Source organism: Primulina tabacum, chromosome 11, assembly GCF_025594145.1.
Source record: "Primulina tabacum isolate GXHZ01 chromosome 11, ASM2559414v2, whole genome shotgun sequence".
NCBI lineage: Eukaryota > Viridiplantae > Streptophyta > Magnoliopsida > Lamiales > Gesneriaceae > Primulina > Primulina tabacum.
Window position 1 is genome coordinate 5,431,592 of NC_134560.1, and position 23,332 is coordinate 5,454,923.

Sequence of the window (23,332 nt, forward strand, 5' to 3'; positions counted from 1 at the left end):
AGTCAAAGTTCACTCAAACCGTAACGAAATATGAATGGCTGGATGGGCGACTCCAATTTCGTGGAAGATTGACGTAATTGATTGATGGACAATTTGATTCCATTCCACAAATGAAGAAGAAATTGATTGTTGTTTTACTACGTACTTTCTTGCTAGTTTCACTTCAACTGTTCACCGGAGAAAAATCATCGGATTATGGAATACTTTTTGATTGCGAAAGGAGAAGAAGACAAATTCAGCCAGAGTCTTGCGGTCTAGCAACTTCAATTTTCCAGACATTGGATTTGTCATTCTTAAAAATATTTTATCGTATATCCTTGTCATATAAAATTATACTAATCAAATTATTTAGAGGGAAAAAAATTTATTCAGATAAAATAGGAAAAGCTATAATTTGGTGTTTGTTAGTTTTTGTGATTTTGGTCTATGTATTTTTTAATTTTTAATAATTTTGGTCATTTTTCATTGGAAGCGCTGATGTGGCAGCCGTGTCGGAACCACGTCGGCGCCGCATAGGTGTCAGATCAACGTCATGCTTGTCGAAAAATGACTAAAATTGCAAAAATAACAAATATATCAGATCAAAACTGAAATTTGATAACATAGATCATAAATGAGTAAAATCGTAGAGATACAAATATATAGAACTAATATCACAATTTTCCCTATAAAATATGAGAGATATGAAGTTTCAGTGTTTTTTGCATAAATGGTTTAATTTGCCAATTTTAATTAATTAGACTATGTGGGGAATATCGACTAAACCGATTAACATGCTGTCATGCATGCATAATACAATTGATTGACAAACATATATACATGTCTCACTTTCTTTTCCTTTTTTTTTTGGTAGTTAAAAATCAAAATTTATTATACCAAAGGGTAATTATATAAATTTTTTTATAAAAAAATTTTATTTTAGTTTTATAAGTACAACTCTACGAATGAATTTTATATATTATTTTTTTTTGTTCTGCCTTGAATCGGAGAAAAAATGTAAATGGAAAAAATTAGGATATTTATGTAAAAGCTAATATGTGCAGGTGTTCGGGATATGCCACTTAAATGAATATGAGACTAAAACCGAGATTTGATCATGAACAATGAACTGCAAAACTATGAACTACATCAAAAAATTCTGCAACATTTTCGATTAAATTTCTTTAATATAAATAGAAAAGAAATGAATTTGTTTTTCTAATTAAATAAAAACGAAGTCTTTCTTTTCTTGGATTTAGTGGGGCTTAGGCACAAGATATGGCTATATATACATGGCTAACATATATATCAAGTGCATCACAAAGCCCTGTGGTTGATATAATTGCGTGGTGTAAAACTATGGCAAAGCATACAAGTGAAGTTGTTTGCATTATTTTTGGGTGGTTTTGTTGTGCTGCAATGATTCCATCGGCATGCTCAAGTAATGAAACCGATGTACTCGCACTGCTGGCATTTAAAGACGCCATACTTGATCCGCTTGGGGCTCTGAACTCCTGGAATCAAACACAGCATTACTGCACCTGGAATGGCATCAGATGTGGCGCCAAGCACCCTGATAGAGTTGTGGGGATTATGCTAAGGTCTCAAGGCTTGGAGGGAAGCCTTTCACCTCATATAGGTAATCTCTCTTTTCTTAGAGTCATTAATCTCCAAACGAATAGCTTTCATGGCCAAATTCCCCAAGAGATGGGGTTTTTAAGGCGTCTAGAGTATGTAGAATTTAGCAATAATTCTTTTGTTGGGGAAATACCGAGAAATATATCGCAATGTCCAAATCTTTGGTATCTTAACATGATTGACAATAGGTTATCGGGACTTATCCCTGTTGAGCTCGATTCTCTTCGCAAACTCCAAGATCTTGGTTTAGGAAAAAACAATATTTCTGGGACTATCCCTCCATCCTTAGGAAATCTAACATCTCTCACACAACTTCATTTGGCAAAGTGTAACTTGAGAGGAGAAATTCCGGAGTCATTCGCACAACTTCAGCACCTAAAATTTCTTATATTATACAACAATAGTTTAACAGGTGAAATCCCTCCTGATCTCTTCAATATATCTACTCTCCTTCGTTTCGACGTCTCTGATAATAAACTTCAAGGGGCCATACCTAATAACATAGGCCTCACACTTCCTAAGTTACAAGGCATTTATTTGGCAGACAATCAATTTACTGGAGAACTTCCGGTCTCACTCTCAAATGCAACCTCCCTTGACACAATATCGGCTGCCGTCAATAGTTTTACGGGGCCAATGCCAAAAGAACTTGGAAGGCTTTCAAATCTTGAGCACTTTTTCGCTGCAAAAAATCTTATTCAAGATGATATAAGTTTTATTTCATCATTCTCAAATTGCACAAATCTGATGCATCTCGGAGTTGGTAGTAACATATTGAGGGGTTCATTGCCAGACTCGATGTATAATCTTTCTAGTCAAATAAATGCCATAGATATTTCTGACACTCAGATACATGGCAAAATTCCTTTTGGTATTGGGAACCTCGTCGGTCTTACTGGGCTTCTCCTTAATGGCAACAATCTTGAGGGTCGTATTCCATTTAGCATTGGAAAACTTTCAGATCTGCAAAATCTTGACTTGAGTGGAAACAGACTGATAGATGAGATGCCACATTCCTTGGGAAACTTGACTTCGTTAAATTACTTGTATTTGGATGAAAACAGATTGTCTGGAAGAATACCTCATAGCCTTGGTAATTGCACCAACTTGTTACTCTTAGATATTGGAAATAATACTCTTGATGGCTCCATTCCTCCACAAATTATGAGTCTTCCCTCTCTTTCTATTTACTTGCGTTTATCATACAATGTCTTCACGGGTTCAATTCCAATCGAAGTTGGCGCTTTAACGCACATTTCATTCTTAGACTTGTCGAATAATAGATTATCAGGTCTTGTTCCAAGCTCTCTAAGTGGTTGCACTAGCTTAGGAATGCTTTATCTAGGTGGTAATTATCTTCAAGGAGAGATACCACCATCACTAAGTGCTCTGAAGGGATTACAAGAATTGGATCTTTCAAGAAATAATTTTTCTGGTAAAATCCCTATTTTTCTCAGTCATTTGAATCTTGAAAAATTGGACTTGTCATTCAATAACCTCGAAGGTGAAGTGCCAATAGAAGGATTATTTAGAAATAAAACAAAATTCTCGATCGAAGGGAATGCCAGATTATGTGGAGGAATTCTTGATTTGAAGCTCCCCCCTTGCTCTTCTTCAAAGTCCTCTAAGAAAGCATTACTTAAAATCATGATTCCAATACTGGTTGTCGGAGGATTATGCATTACACTATGTGTTATCATTTATAGCCAAAAACATTTGATGAAAAAACAGCTTTCCACGGGGTCATTTGATGGCGCTCAATTCATGAGGTTATCCTATGGAGATCTGTTAAGAGCCACTAATGGATTCTCGGAAGGTAGCTTGATCGGCTCTGGAAGATTTGGATCTGTCTACAAAGGGATTCTTGAGGATGGAAAGACAATGGTGGCCGTCAAAGTGCTTAATCTTTTTGTCAAAGGTGCCTCGAAGAGCTTCGTAGCAGAGTGCATTGCACTAAAAGGAATAAGACACAGGAACCTCCTGAAATTATTCAGTGTTTGTGAAAGTACAGACTTCCAAAGAAATGAATTTAAAGCTTTGGTTTATGAATTCATGTCTAATGGGAGTTTGGAAGATTTGTTGTACCACAATAGAGGGCAAGAAGAAGAACATGACTCGGAATTTCGGAGCCTTACGATGTTGCAAAGGATCAAAATCGCCATTGATATTGCTCATGCACTTGAGTACCTACATATGGGCACTAATTCACCAATTGTTCATGGCGATTTGAAGCCAAGTAACATTCTTTTGGATGATGATATGACTGCACATGTGGGTGATTTCGGATTGTCTAAGGTAGTTTCAAACATCCTTGAAGCACTGCTCTAGCAGCAGTACAATTGGGATCAAAGGTACAATAGGCTATGTTCCTCCAGGTATGTATTCTATTATCTCCAAATAAACTCATATCTAATCTAACACATTAACTATGTATATATTAACATCATTAATACCCAGTTCATGAATTCACTGATAAATTCTGAAAAAACATTCACATTCTTGTATTCGACAAGGTTATATCAATTATCAAAATTGAAAATGTACAAATTACTGACAAAAAATGTAATTTTTTTCTCAGTAGTATACTGTAATTAACTTAATGTGAGCAAAATATACCTTTTATTTTTTTATGCATGCCTTTGAACCAATGCTCAGAATATGGCACAAGTAACTCGGTCTCAGTTAAAGGCGATGTGTATAGTTTTGGGATTCTTCTCTTGGAGATGTTCACGGGTAAAAGACCAACGAGTCAAGCATTCGACGAGAACTTAAATCTCCACAATTTCGTCAATGGTGCCTTGCCGAATCGTGTTACGGAAATCATTGATCCCCTCATTCTAGAAGACATGAGCAGTAAGATGGAGGAGTGTGTGGCTTCTATACTAAGCATTGGAGTGGCATGTTCAAGAAAAACACCGACAGAGAGAATGCAGATGACTGATGTTGGTTTTCAATTATGCAAGATAAGAGACAAATATATGATTGAAGATTGAGATCAAGTTTATGTTCATTAATCGGACCAACAAATAGAGTTTGCAGCGTCCGAAGTATGTGCATAATTTGTTTTCGAAATGTACGTATCATCCATCTTGGGAGTGTTTGATTTTGGTTGTATATAATATATGTGAGTTTAATTCTTAAAACATTGGGGCATCATATTTTCTCTTCAAATAATTAATGATGAAATGCGTTGTATTTGCAAGTGAGAGAGTTCCTTTTATAGCGACATCTACTGTGTGAGACAGATATGACTAATTAAGTGGGATTCACAATTACTTTCATTGTTAGTTATGATTAGGCAACAGGCTTAAAGTTGAAATGCTTTTAATTATTATACATTCACAACTATCTACTATTGGATATATGCATGCATGCAAACACGTATATATCCTTCTGGTTGTATCCTGGTTTTATGAAAATTGTCGCATCTCAAATTCGTATCATGTCGTATCCTTACTGGTACACCATAGCTAGCAGAGTACTAGAGCAAGCAAATAGTTGTCCAAGTATGGACTGTGGACATGAATGCAACTAATAGTTCTCCTTTTCCTCCCCAAACTCTGAAATTTATTGAGTGTGAAGTGTGAACCACACTAAGGCTCGATGAATTCAGGATTTCGTCAAGCCTAGCATCATTATCAAACAAAAGAAAACACCACAGATATTAGACCATATCCCCACCCTCATGTACCCACATCTACAAATGAATCAAACAGATAAGATATGGCATACCAAGTGAAACAAATTTTTCATTCAAGTTAAAATGCAGAGAACTTTGAAGTTAGCATAATACTAATATGTGTATCATTCAGATTAATGTTTGAGTGCATATCTTATTGTTTTAATGTTTTATTACATCCTTCCGAATTACATCAATTGTATTTCTTTTTTTGTTGTCCTGATTCTATACTAAGTTCCTAAGTTTAGCTGTATTTCTTCTAATTTTGACTAATAACCTTTTTTAAATGTTGCGCAACCAATTTAAAATAAATTAAATAAGAATAAAATAAAAAAAAATATGTTCTTGAAATTTATTTTTTCATTAATATTCTTAATGTGTGTGAAAAAAAGTCGTCCAACTTGTACATTTGAGATCTTTTCATATGATCTGATCATGAGCTTGGTAGGAGATGTCACTACCAAAAAAAAAAAAAAAAGCAGACTTGCTCTTCTAAAGAGAATATTTGAGACCTCAACGACTAGTTCTCTTTCTTGGGCTGCTGAAACTACATCTCTAGTACATCATATCGTGCATTTGTTGTTGTTAAATTCTCTCTCAATTTTTGGATCTCCTCATGTAGTGTGCTAGACATGGATTGACTTGAGACTAGTAGAAACAAAATAAAATTACATAACCCAATAATCATCTAGTCTACACAGGCTTTTGGCCCATCATCGGTTTGTTGTTCTTCGATATGATCAGTTTTACATTTTAGGAAGGGCCAATTGATTAATGCAGTCCCTACAATAAATTGAAGCGTCCTCGACAGACAGAGACTTCAAGGCTAACCTATCATTTAAGGTAATCGAAGTTGGGGCACTGATATTAAGACAATATCTTAAGGATTCTCATTTCTAAGATGGATAGCACACTGGTGACCACCGGGTAGGAGTCAAAGTCTTCTTTTGGAAGCAATGGTGCCGGCACCAATTGTGAACAATTTAAGGGACATCAAAGTGATGATGAAAATGGATAAAGATTGGGGCTGCAAAGCTAAAAAAAAAAATAAAATTGTAATTGCAGAATTTTCGCTGTTTCTTGTTAAAATATCTTAAACCCAATTAATTGATATGGAAATTAATTATTTAGTTTAAAGGAATTGAATATTTAAGGATACTTTATTTGTATAACTTTTAAAAATATACCAAATTCGTGAAGTCGTCAATTAATATTCTTTTTTACGTATTAATTGAAGCTAATTATTGATGGAATCCCTACAATAATTTTGAAGTATTATTAGAGCAAAAGACCCCGTGAAGGAAGACTTAGGACTCAAAGTCTACTCAAACCGGAACAAAAAATGAATGGCTGGATGAAGGTTGACGTAATTGATTGATGGACAATTTGATTCCGTTCCACAAATGAATAAGAAGTTGATAGTTGTTTTACTACTTTCTTGCTGGTTTCACTTCAATTGAACCGAACATTTATCGTTTTACTAAAAAAAAAAATAGTTGGTGATATCGTTCACTGAATCAAGTACTTAGTGCTTTACCAAAAAATATAGTTGATGATAATGACACTATTCTATTCTTTTAAGTTGTAGAATAGCTCAAGTATGATGTTTCGATTGTTTTCTCAACATGAACAATTATTGGACCAAACAGTAATTTACAAATATATTAGAGCTCCCAGACTATGAAATAATATAGAAAGTTCAGATTATTTTATTAAATGTATTATTGAATAATAAATGATATGAAATTATTAATCAGATTATTCAGAGAAAAATGTCTATTTAGTGCTATTACTAGGAAGGATCGGAAATAAACTTTTGATTACCGTGGTACAATTAATATATTGAAATTGTTAAAAATAAATATGTTCAACTTTAAAAATGTGGTCGAACAAAAATAATAAAAGAAATGGTAAATTATATTAATATTTTGTACTTTATAAGAAAAACTTCAAATTGTTTTACGACGATGGAATTCATATCCACTATCTTTCATTGTTTATTAGGTAAACTTTGAAGAAAAAAAATATTAAAAATGAATTTTAGGTATTTCTTTTTAATATGTGTTTAATTAAAAAAAATGACTGGAAAAATTAGACTATCTATGTGACAGGACTTTTATTACTGAATAGTGAGCGGAGAAGAGTCATCGGATTATGGGATACTTTTTTTATTGCAAAAGGAGAAGAAGACAGATTCAGCCAAAGTCTTGTGTTCTAGCAACTTCAATTTTTCCATACATTGTTAAAACGTTGGATTTGTGATTCTTGAAAATATTTTATCGTATATCATCATCATATAAAATTATACGAATCAAATTATTTAGAGGAAAAAAAATTTATTCGGATAAAATAAAGAAACTGTAATTTTGTTCTTATATATTTGTTATCTTTATGATTCTAACCGTGTATCTTTTAATTTTTGATAAATTTAGTCATTTTTCATTGGAATTGTTGATGTGGGAGCCGTGTTGGAACAACGAAGGCCCCACACAAGTGTGAGATCAACTGTCACGCCCCGGAACGGGGGTTGGTTGACACCGGCGTTGCTCTCAAATTCACATTCGAAAACAACAAGCCTCAAAAGTACAGAATTCAGAAACCAGTCTTTTATTCATAATACTGAATATTCAATGTCTGATACAACTCAATTAATAATGTTTTACAGCGGAAATGTAAAACCAGAAATACAATGTCTGAACAGATGCAGCGGATATAAAATATAAATCAGAACTGAAAACAACGATCTTCATCACCAGCCCCAAAATTGAATCTGCTCTTCTTCTTCTATCTTTTCTTCAGCGTTCTTATCTGAGATGGGTTTGGTGGGTGAGTGATATGGTTGTCACTCAGTAAGCAGGGGCGGGAATAACTCTCAGTTTTCGAAATCATTTTCAACAGGACAGTAAAACAGTAATATGCATAAAACTCTTATTTTCAGAACAGAAATCAGAAATCAGAATTCAGAAATCACAGGTTTCGGAACAGAAATCAGAATTAGTAAGCACTGAGCACGTTAGTGAATTTCATGGCTAAACTGATATCAGTCCCCTATATGTTCTCTCCTCTAAGGGGTGAGGCCAGAATCAGAATCAGAATTCAGAAATGTTCAGAATATATATTCCTACCATTAGTTCACTAGGGAGTTTCAGTGCTTCAAGATCATATATCAGAAATCAAACATACAGAACTGAACTTTAAAACAGAATTATCAAACGGATTTCAAGATATTTATCTATAAGCCAACTTACCGTAATTTGCTTAAAGAATTTCGGTTGAAGTCTGGAAATCTGCTTACCTCGCTACTGGATTTTACAGCTTCGAAAAATGCACTCTCTTAGCTCTAATTTCAAGTGATAACTCAAGATTTTGGTAACAACAATTTCAGAGCTTGAGGGTGCTATTTATAAGCAACAATTCTGACTGTCAGCCTCTCAATTAATGGCTATAATCTGCCATTAACAGCCTTTACTCCATGTTAAATGCTTCAGTTACAAGTCATATGCTGAACCAGTAAATGTCTGCTGGATTCTAATCTTCTGCTGCTGGATTTTTATCTGTTGTCTGCTGCTGGATTCTAATCTGCTGAAAAAGTACCAGCTTCTGAAATATTATCTTCTGCTGGAAATTTTGCATTGCTACTGAAATGCTGGAAATGCTGGAAATTCGGGTTCTCACATCAACGTCATGTCAAAAAAATAACTAAAATTACAAATCAGATAAAGAGTAAAATATGATAATGTAAATCATAAATGAGTAAAATCTGATAATGTAAATCATAAATGAGTAAAATCGTAACTAATATTGCAATTTTTCCTATAAAATGTGAGAGATATGAAGTTTCGGTATTTTTTACATAAGTGATTTAATTTGCCAATTACCAAAATGCTCAATTAATTAGAATATTTTGGGAATATCGACTAAACCGATTAACATGCTGTAATGCATGCATAATATAATTGATCGACAAACATATATACATGTCTCACTTTATTTTCCCTTTTTTTTTGGTAATTAAAAATCAAAATATAGTATACCACAGGGTAGATTATATAAAGTTTTGTTTTTATATAAAAAAAATTAATTTTAGTTTTATAAGTACAACTCCACGAATGAATTTATATACCATTTTTGTTCTGCCTTGATTCAGGAAAAAAATTGAATGGAAAAAATTAGGATATTTATGTAAAAGCTAATATGTGCAGGTGTTCAAGATATGACACGACTGATGTTGTTTTTCAATTATGCAAGATAAAAGACAAATATATGATTGAAGATTGAGATAAAGTTTATGTTCATGAATCGGACCAACAACTAGAGATTGCATCGTCCGAAATATGTGCATAATTTGTTTTCGAAATGTACGTATCATCCATGCTGGGAGTGTTTGATTTTGGTTGTATGTGAGTTTAATTTTTAAAACATTGGGCATCATATTTGCTCTTCGAAAAATTAATGATGGGAATGCGTTGTATTTTCAAGTGAGAGAGTTCCTTTTATGGCGACATCTACTGTGTGAGACGGATGTGACTAATTAAGTGGGATTCACAATTACTCTCATTGTTAGTTATGATTCAGCAACATGCCTAAAGTTGAAATGCTTTTAATTATTATACATTCACAACTATCTACTATTGGATTCTAAAATTATTTACTAGCTACTTTATTAGAAAATAATTTTATAAAATAACAAAATAAAATTATCTTATAATCATGTTTCTATGTTTCGTATACGACAAGAACTAGTGCAAGAGAGTTTGTGCTGTGTATCGTATGTCTTTGATTTTTCTTGCGTGCATTAGATTTTTGTATTTTTTTTGTTTTTATATATTTGAATAGTAGTTTAAAATTTCAAGGTAAATTTTTTTTTTATTTTTTGTGCATTTCTTTTCTTTATTTGTGGGTTTTAAGGAGTGATTTCATCTTAGGGTGACATTTAAAAAAATGAAATCTTGAAAGACAAATGTAGTTTTACTTTTTATCTATTCCTCTTTCAATACAATACAACAAAAAAGCTCGAGTCCTCTGGGGTTCATTCCCCTAGGATAAAATGAACCTCTCATCTAAGAGGCCGTTCGATCACTTTAATTTTTCTCCTCTTTACAAGGCTCGGGGCAGCAGTGGAGGGCCTTAATCTGAAGGATTTTGTTGAGATTGAGATTTGAATCTAACTCAATCTCAAAAACTAGCTCAATCAGGAGAGGATTACTCAAGTCCATACATATAACTCAATGATTCAATCCAACCGATACCTAACACACCTCATCACGTCCAAGAATAAACAATTGTAGCGTAAAGTTTACAAGACATATCGGGTGGCTTATAGGACAGTCCAACACATAACGGTGTGTCTAGACCAGGATCAGAACATATCTCTGATATTAAAATGCAATGGAATTTTGCGGAGATAAGAGATCGTTCATTGCTGTGGAATTTTCATATACACCTCTTCGTCCAAATCACCACGGAGGAAAGTATTGGTCACACCATTTGGTAGAGAGGCCACTTTTTTGCAGCTACAATATGCAACAAACATCTTACAGTGACAATCTTAGCCGTAGGGAAAAAAGTGCCATGATAATTTATCCCTTCTTGTTGTGTGTAACCTTTGCGCACGAGACAAACTCTAAAATGATTATATCACGTTGTTATTGGTATACGTGGATGATAATATAGTCACGGGGAGCAATGAGAAAGCTATATATGATTTAAAAGTTTCCTTGCGTTCCCAAATTCATATTAAATACCTTGGACCCTTGCGTTACTTCCTTAGTATTGAATTGGCTCGGTCCAAGGCAAATATTTATTTCAATCAACGTAAGTATATGCTGGAGTTGGTGGCTGATTCTGTGAGACAGTGAAGGACAAGAATAATTCTTGGTTCAAACAAGTGGCAGGGAATACACAGTGATTTTTTTGGGGGCTGAGAAACAGGTGGAACATGAGGGATATCAGGTTGGGCTGGATTAATAAAAGGATTGAAATGTGTAGGGGAAATATCCCCAATAATATCTGATTGAGTTGAGTAAGGGTGAGAAACACCATTTGAAGGAAATATTGGCAAAGAATGAATGAGAGTGTCAAAGGGAAAGATATTTTCATGGAAAACAAAATCTCTCGAGATAAAAAAATTTGGAGTGTCAAGATTCATTACCTATGCCCATTTTGAGTGCAAGAATAACCCATGAACACACAAGCACTTGCTTGAGCAGTTTGGATAAGTTGGAATTTTATTTATAAGCTCCAATACATCAAATTTAGAGTGCATTGTCGATATAGACCTACGGTCTTTTTAGAAAAATCATCCACTTCTCACCATTATGTGTGGGGGTGTGGAAATGACCTCGTATATCGACATGAACAAGTGCAAAACAACAAGAAGATTTAGATAAGCTAATCGAAGGAAATTGAAGTCTTGATCGCTTAGACATTGTAAAAATAGAAAAATGATGGAAACTTACGGATTTATGTATGAAAAGGAAGCAATTGCATTTTAGATATAGACATATGCCATAAACACTTAAGCCAAACAATATTATCATCAGAATCTTTAATCAAATAATTGTTTTTACGAACAAAACTATTACAAAGAGAATCAAGAAATGAAATAGAAGATACTAGGCTAGAATTCAAACTTGAGAAGAATCTTGTGTCAAGGTGATAAAGTCTGTTGAATTCTTTACCAATCCCCATTAATATCCTAGCATCGAGTTCCTAAAATAAGCAAAATTAGGGATAAAGTGTAATAAAATAACCATTATCCTTTGTAAATTTGGATGTTGAAAGTAGATTGAAGTGGAAATCTGACATATGCAACATATGCTCAAGAGTGATGGAATAAGTAAGCAAAATAGACCATATCTTACTCACATGGGTCTTACTACCATTTGGCAATCTCTTAGTCCTAGGGAATGTTACAACATATCTAGAGTTTCGTAATAGAATAAATAACCAACCATGTGTTCATTTGCATCACTGCCAATTATCCAACGAGGAAAAAAAAATTCGATTTAGATATACCTGCTATGTTGACTACGAGCTCAACTAGAAATTGAACCTTGTAAGCACATCGGTCAAGTTTTGCATATGGCTTCTGATTTCGAGGATTATCCTTGTAAGCATTTCCATTCTATCTCTTCTTACCATTATTAGCTTTTACTGCCTATGGCCAAGGGGATATCCAACAAGCTAATTAAAACAAAATTCTCTGGTGTGACCATTCATTCGACAATTGTCACATGTCAAGACATCTTTTTTATTATTATTATTATTTCAGACTTAGAAAGGACCTATTCAACTTGAGATATAATCGAAAAGGCTTGATTTACATAGCACAGACTACAGAGAGCTCGTCATTAAAATTTGACTTCAAAAACGGGCATAACTTTCATTTAAGCCCATTAAGAATTGCAAGAGCTTTTGTTGCTGATCATGTACAATGTATTGTCTCGTTGTAGCACATTCTCTCTGAGACTTGATTGACCTAACTCAATCTCAAAAGGTAGATAAAAATTAATGATTTTTCAAATCTATATAAACAATTCTCAATATCGTAGTCCAACCGATGTAATTTATCTATCATATTTCACTTTTTGCCCAATAATATCTAAAAAACTTGAAATCAGCATTAATTCACCTATGCTTATAAGAAAGGTTGGTCATTAAATATTGGACTTATAATTTGATGTACACAACACGCACAAACTTCCCTCAATATTTTCATACGCGATATTTGAATATATGAAGTTACAAGCAACTTAAAATGCACATATAATGAATCACACCCCATAAATTAAAGACATAAATATTGAAGGTAAATAGAACAAATTGGCCCTCCACGCATCAATTGATTGGAACACTGTGCAAAACCACCGTTTCGACTGTGAGACCCGGTCCGAATCCGAATAGCACCCCCCAGTCGAACCCCTCGCCTGTCGAGCTCAGCCATTCCTTCTTCGAGGCCTTCCTCATCTCGTCCAATATAAACAACACACATGCACTAGACATGTTCCCGTACTCACTTAACACGTTCCTTGTCGACCGTAGCTTCTCGGGCTTCAGGGCTAACTTCGTCTCGACCTGATCGAGGATCGCTGGCCCTCCCGGATGCGCGATCCAAAAAATCGAGTTCCAATCCGAAATACCTAAGGGATCGAATGCTTCTCTCAAGCTTTTCTCGATATTTTCAGAAATCAGAGATGGAACATCTTTCAAAAGATGGAATGTCAATCCCACTTCACGCAAATGCCCATCAATCGCACCATGACTATCGGGTAATATGGTCTGTGCGGCGGACACAAGTTGGAACAATGGCCGCTCTACCCCGACTACCGGGTCTGACCCCACAATCACCGCCGCAGCACCATCACCAAACAATGCCTGTCCCACCAAACTATCCAAATGAGTCTCGCTCGGCCCTCTGAAGGTCACCGCCGTGATCTCCGAGCACACGACCAGAACTCGTGCACCGGCATTATTCTCCGCCAGGTCCTTAGCCATTCGAAGCACCGTGCCGCCAGCGAAACAGCCCTGTTGATACATCATGAAGCGTTTAACGGAGGAGCGAAGGCCGAGTAGCTTCGTGAGCTGGTAATCGGCTCCGGGCATGTCGACTCCGCTGGTGGTACAAAATATCACGTGAGTGATCTTAGACTTTGGCTGCCCCCACTCTTTGATCGCCTTCTGGGCAGCTTCTTTTCCAAGTTTGGGCACCTCCACCACCACAATATCTTGCCTAGCGTCGAGTGATGGCGCCATGTATGCGCAGATGTTAGGGCTCTCTCTCAAGATTTCTTCTGTCAAATACATGTAACGCTTCCTTATCATCGACTTCTCGCCTACATAAGACAGGGAAATCGTGAAGATCGAAACATTGATCTCCGACCAAAACTTAAACATCTACAAAAATTTTACATTCAAAAGCATAATTCCTTTTTGTTTCCACTTATTAATTACACGGACAGTAATCGAGTAAGAAAAATATTGCCGTGAAAAAGTAAAAATTTATGGTAAAAAGTAAAAATCTCAAACTCTCAAAATTTACCAAATTACACACTTTATAATATTTTTCTCTCTACTCAATTGTATCAAATCTTTACAAATGGAGACCTATTTATAGGATTTCTTTGGAAAACAATCCAAAAACAATTTCATCATTACATACATCATCACACACTAATTTTCAATATTCAACACCTAATTTTACCTAATTTTCAACATTCAACATTATAATTTTCAACACAAATATTTTTCATATTTTCAACACTCCCCCTTGTGATAATGATCATGATACGATGATGTCTTCATTACGTGATTTTGTACTGCCTCGTTAAAAACCTTACTAGGAAAAACCCATTGGGATAAAAACCATAGTAAGGGAAAAAGAGTGCAGTCACGTAAACTCTCCCTCATGTTGACATGAACAATTCTTCACAAATTTCGTAGATTGCGCATCCCAATATTATATATGTGCTTTCTGAATATTGTCGTAGGAAGTGCCTTTGTGAAGAGATCTGATGAGTTTTCACTTGATTGAATGTGACGAATATCAATACATTTATTCTTCTCAAGCTCCTTGGTGAATGCGAAGAACTTAGGAGGAATATGTTTAGTTCTATCGCTTTTTATGTATCCTTCTTTCATTTGAGCTACACATGCAGCATTATCTTCATATAGTATCACAGGCTTCTCGTCGAATGATAATCCACATGAGATTTGGATATGTTGGCTCATTGATTTTAACCACACACATTCACGGCTTGCTTCATGTAGTGCAATAATCTCGGCATGATTTGATGAAGTTGTTACAAGCGTTTGTTTTTGTGAACGCCAAGAAATTGCAGTGCCTCCACGAGTAAATACATATCCGGTTGGGGACGTGGCTTGTGTGGATCAGATAAGTATCCAGCATCGGCATAACCAATTATACTTGGATTAGCATCTTTTGAATACAAAAGTCCCAAGTCTGTCGTTCCTCGTAGATAACGGAATATATATTTAATTCCGTTCCAGTGTCTCTTTGTTGGATATGTGCTAAATCTTGCCAACAAATTTACGTCAAAAGATATATCATGCCTTGTACAATTTGTAAGATACATAAGGGCACCGATAGCACTTAGATATGGTACTTCTGGACCAAGAATATCTTCATCATCTTCACATGGACGGAATGGATCCTTTTCTATGTTTAATGATCTAACAACCATTGGAGTACTTAAAGGATTTGATTTATCCATATTAAAACGTTTAAGGATTTTTTCTGTATAATTTGTCTGGTGAACAAATATTCCACATTCTTTTTGTTCAATTTGTAAACCCAGACAATACTTGGTTTTTTCCAAGATCCTTCATTTCAAATTCTTCCTTCAAGTATGACACAACTTCTTGAATTTCCTTATTCGTTCCAATGATGTTTAAATCATCAACATATACAGCAATAATTACGCATCCGGATGTTGTTTTCTTAATGAAAACACAAGGGCAAATTGAATTATTTACATATCCCTTTTTCATCAAGTGATCACTTAGTCTATTATACTACATTCGACCGGATTGCTTTAACCCATATAATGATCTTTGTAATTTCACAGAATAACATTCTTTGGGTTTTGAACTTTGTGCTTCAGGCATCTTAAATCCTACAGAGATTTTCATATATATATATTACTATCAAGTGATTCATATAAGTAAGCTGTAACAACATCCATAAGACGCATTTCTAAATTTTCAGATACCGCCAAGCTAATCAAATACCGAAACGTAATTGCATCCATCACGGGAGAATACGTTTTTTCATAATCAATTCCAGGCCTTCGAGAAAAACCTTGCGCAACAAGTCGAGCTTTATATCTTACTATTTCATTTTTCTCATTTCGTTTTCGAATAAAAACTCATTTGTATCCAACAGGTTTTACACCTTCAGGTGTAAGGACTATAGGTCCAAAAACATTACGTTTATTTAGCGAATCAAATTCAACCTGGATGGCTTCTTTCCATTTTATCCAATCATGCCGATTTTTACATTCACCAAAAGATTTTGGTTCGTGATCTTCATTATTATTTATGATGTCGATTGCTACATTATAAGAAAATATATCATCTATTTTTTCTATATCTTTTCGGTTCCATATTTTTCCAGTATTAATATAATTGATAGAGATTTCATGATTCTCGTCAGTATGTGGTTCTGATAGAACATTTTCATCATCATGTGTTTCTTCAGGAACACCATTCTCTATTTTGTGATCATCATGTGTTTCTTCAGGAACATCATTCTTTATTTTGTGATCATCGTGTTTCTCTATGAATTTTCTTTTTCGAGGATTTTTATCCTTGGAACCGACTGGACTTCCACGCTTCAGGCGTTTAATGACATCATGAGTATCTTCAATTTGTTTCTTCGGAATTTCAATTCGAACTGAGGCATTTGCAGCATGTATATATGATTTAGTTACCCCTTTTGTGTCTGCAAATGCATCTGGTATTTGATTTGCTATTCTTTGCAAGTGCACAATTTGATGTACATCTTTTTCACATTGTTTTGTTCTTGGATCCATATATAACAATGATGATACATACCATGTAATTTTTTTTTCGGTATATTTCTGTTCTTCCCCTAACATTGAGAAGATTTCCTCATTAAAATGACAATCAGCAAAACGTGCTGTGAACACGTCGCCTGTCTGAGGTTCAAGATATCGAATGATTGATGGACTATCATAACCGATATAAATTCCAACCTTTCTTTGAGGTCACATTTTCTTTTGTTGCGGTGGTACAATAGGCACATACACCATACATCCAAAAATTCTCAGATAAGATATGTCTGGTTCTTTACCAAATGCAAGCTGCAATGGGGAGTATTTATGATATGCACTTGGTCTGATGCGAATTAATGAAGCAGCGTGTAAAATTGCATGTCCCCATATAGAAATAGGGAGCTTTGTTTTCATAATCATTGGTCTAGTAATCATTTGCAGACGTTTAATCAATGATTCAGCCAATCCATTCTGTGTATGTACATGAGCAACAGGATGCTCAACAATGATTCCCATAGACATACAATAATCATTGAAAGTTTGGGAAGTAAATTCACCAGCATTATCAAGTCTAATTTTCTTGATTTTATAATCGGGAAATTAATTCCTCAATTTTATTATTTGAGCAAGTAATCTTGCAAATGCAACATTTCGAGTTGACAATAAACATACATGTGACCATTTGCTGGAGGCATCAATCAATATCATAAAGTATCTGAATGGTCCACATGGTGGATGGATTGGTCCACAAATATCACCCTGAATACGTTCAAGAAACATTGGTGATTTAATTTGGATTTTGGCTGGTGATGGTCTTATAATAAGTTTTCCAAGAGAACATGCTTTACATTGAAACTTATTATTCTGAAAGATCTTCTGGTCTTTCAACGGATGACCATGTGTATTTTCTATAATTCTTCGCATCATTGTTGAACCAAGATGTCCTAATCGATCATGCCAATTGTTTAATATTGAAGAATTATCAACTAACCATGTTTGATTCAATGGGACTTATATGTGTATAATGCAATCCAGTAGGGAGCATTGATAGTTTTTCAATCACATATTTCTTTCCTGATTTATATGTGATAAGACACATATATTTCTCATTCTCTTCATTCATTGTTTGAGTATCATAACCATGGGAATATATGTCATTAAAACTCAACAAATTTCTTTTCGATTGTGGTGAATAAAAAGCATCATTGATCAAAAATTTTGTACCATTAGGTAACAAAAATTGTGCTTTACCACATCCTTTAATCAAGTCTACAGGACCTGATATTGTATTCACCGTTGTTTTTGTTGCTTTTAATTCAAAGAAATATCTTTTATCTCGGAAGATAGTGTGCGTTGTACCACTATCGGGTATGCAAACTTCAGCTTTGCTCATAGCATTTTCTATATTTTTGAACTTCAAAAAAAATATGCAATGAAATAAAATTACTGACAATACATATGGAAATATAACACTTATCATAATTGTACAATAAAATATTATTATATGAATACATTAAAAATAAATTATTGTACATTTATATTCTACCATTATATTATTCATTTTCAGAGAAATCATTGAGAAAATCTGTAGCATCAATATTGTTCATTTCTATCCCACCAACATATTGATCATTTCCAGAGAAATCATTCATAAAATCAGCAGCATCAAAATGAGTTGAATCACTCAAACGGTCACTTCGTTCAGTGAAGTTGGTCTCTTTTTCTTTCCCCTTTATCGATTCTTTATAGAGCTTGCAAAGGTGCTCAGGGGCTCGACAAATACGAGACCAATGTTCTGGAGTGCCGCATCTGAAACAAGAACTTTCAAATCTTTTCGAGTGATTTTCATTAACACTCATGTTCTCATGATGCCTTTTCTGTGGATGGTTCGTGACGCCCTTTTGAGATGAGTTATAAAAATAACTATCTCTATTGTTTTCAGAACCACGGCCTCGACCACGACCACGACCAATTCCACGTCCACGACCACGACCACGACCTCGACCTCGACCAAAACCTTGTCTCTGGATTTGATTTTGGTTTCCAGGTTTAAATTTATTTTTACTCACAGCATTTACTTCTGGAAATGATGTTGATCCAGTGGGTCGGGACTGATGATTTCTCATTAATAGCTCATTGTTCTTTTCCGCCACAAGAAGACAGGCGATGAGTTCAGAATATTTCGCAAATCCACGCACTCTATATTGTTGCTGTAAAGTTATATTTGATGCGTGAAACGTGGAAAATATTTTTTCAAGCATTTCCGATTCTGTAACATCATGTCCACAAAATTTTAGCTGCGAGATTATTCGATACATCGCTAAATTATAATCACTGACTTTCTTAAAATCTTGGAATCTTAACATATTCCATTCATCACGGGCGGTCGAAAGTATAACTTCCCTTATATGTTCAAATCTTTCTTTCAATCCTTTCCACAGAGCCATGAGATCTTTTTCGATGAGATATTCACATTTTAAACCTTCATCGAGATGTCGACGCAAAAATATTATAGCTTTTGATTTTTCTTGTGATGAAGATATACCATTTTCTTTAATGGTCTCGCTTAGACCCAATGACTCAAGATGCATTTTTACATCGGGAGTCCATGGCATATAATTTTTTCCCGTGATGTCAAGCGCAACAAATTCGAGCTTTGTCAAATTTGACATGGTGGTACTAAAAAATTACGATGCATTTTATTAGTTAATGAATATTGTAATACAAAGTAATGGATAAACAACAAGTACAAGCATTTGTAAAAATAAAGAAAACACACGAGTAGGATATTCTCCGATAAATAAAAGACTCGTGAGTATGATAACCAAAATAATTAAAAATAACCTTGAGAAAGCCATCTTCTTTTTTCTTCGAAAAATTTGATGAAGAATAATTTTTAGAGAATATGAGAAAGTTGGAGTGATTGAAAGAGTTTGTGAGATCATATTTATAGGGCAAAAACTAGCCGTTTATGACCGTTGGTGTACAAAAAAATAAATGTATGTATTTGTATAATTTTATGGTAATAATATGGTGTATATAATATTAGTCATGTTTAAATAATTATGTATATCATATCACATTATTATAATGAAGTTTCATAAGTTATTTTGTTTAAAAACCTTATAGGCTTTTATACTTGTCGTATCCCTTACCGGGACTGTGGGATGTCGTCTTAACATCCTCCCAGGATTTATAACAAGTTTTTGAAAAATTTATTTTTATTATTTCTAATAATAACATTATATTATATATTAAATATATACACAATAAATAAATAACAGTAAAATAAATATTATTACTTTTGTTACCTTTTTCTTCTGTTTGGAGCTTGGAAAAGTATGGAGGACTTTTAGAGCTTCGTGCTGATAACGTGTTGTGAAAAAGTAAAAATTTATGGTAAAAAGTAAAAATCTCAAACTCTCAAAATTTACCAAACTACACACTTTATAATATTTTTCTCTCTACTCAATTGTATAAAATCTTTACAAATGGGGACCTATTTATAGGATTTCTTTGAAAAACAATCCAAAAACAATTTCATCATTACATACATCATCACACACTAATTTTCAATATTCAACACCTAATTTTACCTAATTTTACCTAATTTTCAACATTCAACATTATAATTTTCAATACAAATATTTTTCATATTTTCAACAATTATAATATTTTTCAACATATATATTGGCTTAGTATATTACATGATAGAATATAACTATCCGCGTGAGTAAATGTATTCTAGTTTACGCAATTAATATTAATTAGTTGACGGAATAGAAAGTAAACCCTTTTTATATTGTCATTTATTTTTTAAATAAAAATATAACTATAACTTTCAATATATAACAATTAACAAATCAGCGATTTTTCTTTAAAAGAAAAGAAAGAGGTATTATACAACTAATTAATTTTAGTTTTAATTTTTTTATAAAATTATTCAGATAATATTATGATCTTACTCAATATTCCGACATAAAAACTCTTGTAGACGATTTGTCAAAAAAAAAAAAAACTCTTGTAGACGGTCTTATGGATCAATTTCGTGGGTCGAATCTCTTATTTAGGTCATCCATGAAAAAATATTACATTTTATGCTAAGATTATTAATTTTTATTGTGAATATAAGTAGGGTTGACCCGTTTCACAGATAAATATTCGTGAGACCATCTCACAAGAGACATACTCGTAATCTGAAATGCCAAATTATTAATGGTGGCGATTATTTGCTAACCAAACTAAACTATACAAAACCAAATAAAACTTTTTCTTTTCCGAGCCAACCAAGTTGACCAAATATTTTTCAGAAAAGATATAATTTTATTTAAAATTTGAATAGAATAAAATTAAATTCTTTTAACAATAGAAAGTCGTTATTTCCAATTAAAACTTTGTGATCTTTCACTTATATGGGACTTATCGAACTTTATATTCTTCCAATTTTATGGTACAAAATATTGTACTAAAAAATTTAAAATAGTATAATTTTATTTTTAAAAAATAATTTTATCTAGTCCATTCATTTTTTTATTATATAAAACAATCAAAAAGGAATTGAATAAGAAATTTTTAATTTTTGTAATGATCATATCCGAATTTTCAATCGATTCCATCCATTATTTTGATTTAACAAAACTTCTGCTCAATCCCTAATCCTACACCTACCCTCCTCTCTCTTTTTTCTCGAAACGAATTCATTTATATTGATAATCAACACTGATCTCTAACACATGAGCCGCATTGTTGCCTCTTCTCGGACAGTGTTTGAAGGTAGATGGATCGAAGCCAAATTAAGGAATACCTATTATTTATTGAGTACAAATACAATCCCAAATCTGTCTTTAGATGTGACATATTGCAAAACAAAGATTCGACAACATGACTAAATTATATTCCCCTATACACCCGACAAGAATTTCTTGTGATCTTTTCTAGATAATGCTTGCCCCCCACCACATATTTAAATGTTTCCTAGATTCTATCGACAAAAAAGTAAAAAACAAATTAACAACCTAGGTTAAATATAACCGACGATTCATTATAAGAACATATTTTCAGTACGAGGTTTAATATCATGAACAAGAATTATTAAATATCGAATAGGGACCAAAAATATCATCCTTAATCCATAGTATATTATGAAGATTATGCCCTCTTTTTGTACGATCATTTCCCAAATGGGTGATACCATCCCATTGAGAAAATTAATTTCAAATGACCATATTACCTTTGTCTCACGCGTATGAGAGACCGAAAAAAAAAAATTTGCATGTAGTAAGATCGACAAGAATATTTTGGTACAAATTAAAAGTCGAAAACCCATTAATTATGCTAGTATCAAATAAAATTATAAGAAGCTAGCGGATCAAGAAACTCTTACACATGCGTTTAAATTTCTCCTTGAGCTCCTGCTTATGCTCGCTATCGGTGATGCGGAAGTAGTAATCGGGATACGTGCTCTGGTCGACGCAGTTTGGCGGAGTCGCTGTCCCGATCGACAAGATTGTGGCCGGTCCCTCCGCCCGTTGAGCGCGACGAATCTCCTCCACGGTCACCATGTTCCACCGGGGATAAAGCAAGATTAGTTGGTCACGAAGTGGTGGTTAATGGTTATAGTCAGGTGCAAATGTTGATACTTGATTCCACAAACTTATAAAGGCTGAAGTGCGCGATATTAATAGCAAGGGTGCACACGGTAGCTGAGTTTCACGTGGTTTTTGCAACTATTGGCAAGTGTACAGTACTAGCATCTCAACCACTTTTCGATCGGGCCGGCTGGCAACATACCAACCCCTCATACGTTTTACGATTTTTGTCACCTAATGCTCAATTTACTGGGCTTCTATCATATATATATACACACACATATGTACTTGCTAGTGAAGGTATTGGGGATTGCACGAGATATAATGCACGGGAATTTTGCCCAATTAAATTAGTTTATTTTGGTTTTTAAATAATTTAATTCTTGATATTGTCGAAATATTGATGTGATACTACATCAATAACCGGAGCAACGACAACACCCCCATAAAACAAGGATTCAAATTATTTAAAAATATATATATTTTATCATATGATGTTAGTTGTCTCACATCAGTTAGATAAAATATCTGGAAGTTACATATATGGACTTGAACAACCATCTCTCTTTGAGTTAGTGAGTTGAGTCATAGACTCAATCTTAACATGATATCAGAGCTCATATATCACTGTCCACCTGTTCTGTCCATAGTTGAGTCACTTATAAACTTCACGCTCAAACGTGATGATACATGGGTGATTTTGCTCATCTTTCCTATTATGTTCATGGATCCAAGGGAATTCAGGAATAGCCATTTAAGTACTTCATTTATTATATTCACATTGGAATTGGAGGAAGAATGAAGCCTGAGTTAATCCCACGTCACATATATAATATTGATAACTAATTTAACATTTAATATTATACTCGGATTAGTTCACCAAACATAGATGATTTAGTTTTAAAAAAAGGAAA

General features: G+C 33.9%; 2 protein-coding genes across 2 annotated transcripts; one reads left to right on the forward strand and one right to left on the reverse strand.

The window, feature by feature from the left end:
- Positions 1 to 1,271: 1,271 nt before the first annotated feature.
- LOC142519192 (receptor kinase-like protein Xa21) lies at positions 1,272 to 4,627 on the forward strand. Its single transcript, XM_075622131.1, is given in 3 exon segments — positions 1,272 to 3,938; positions 3,940 to 3,992; positions 4,273 to 4,627. Coding segments are annotated over 3 exon segments (2,991 nt in total). The 5' UTR covers positions 1,272 to 1,338; the 3' UTR covers positions 4,611 to 4,627.
- Positions 4,628 to 13,066: 8,439 nt separating this feature from the next.
- LOC142519056 (chalcone synthase-like) lies at positions 13,067 to 22,466 on the reverse strand. The gene is made up of 2 exons (XM_075621948.1): positions 22,214 to 22,466; positions 13,067 to 14,130 (listed from the first exon to the last, which is right to left on the reverse strand). Exons 1-2 carry the CDS (start codon positions 22,389 to 22,391, stop codon positions 13,136 to 13,138), a joined length of 1,173 nt encoding a protein of 390 aa, XP_075478063.1. The 5' UTR covers positions 22,392 to 22,466; the 3' UTR covers positions 13,067 to 13,135.
- Between the last annotated feature and the right edge of the window lie 866 nt (positions 22,467 to 23,332).

Coding starts and splice junctions, on each gene's coding strand:
- LOC142519056 (XM_075621948.1), bottom strand. CDS start 22,391: ATGGTGACCGTGGAGGAGATTCGTCGCGCTCAACGGGCGGAGGGACCG. Junction 14,131..22,213: donor GGAGAAATTTAAACGCATGT/GTAAGAGTTTCT, acceptor TGTCTTATGTAG/GCGAGAAGTCGATGATAAGG.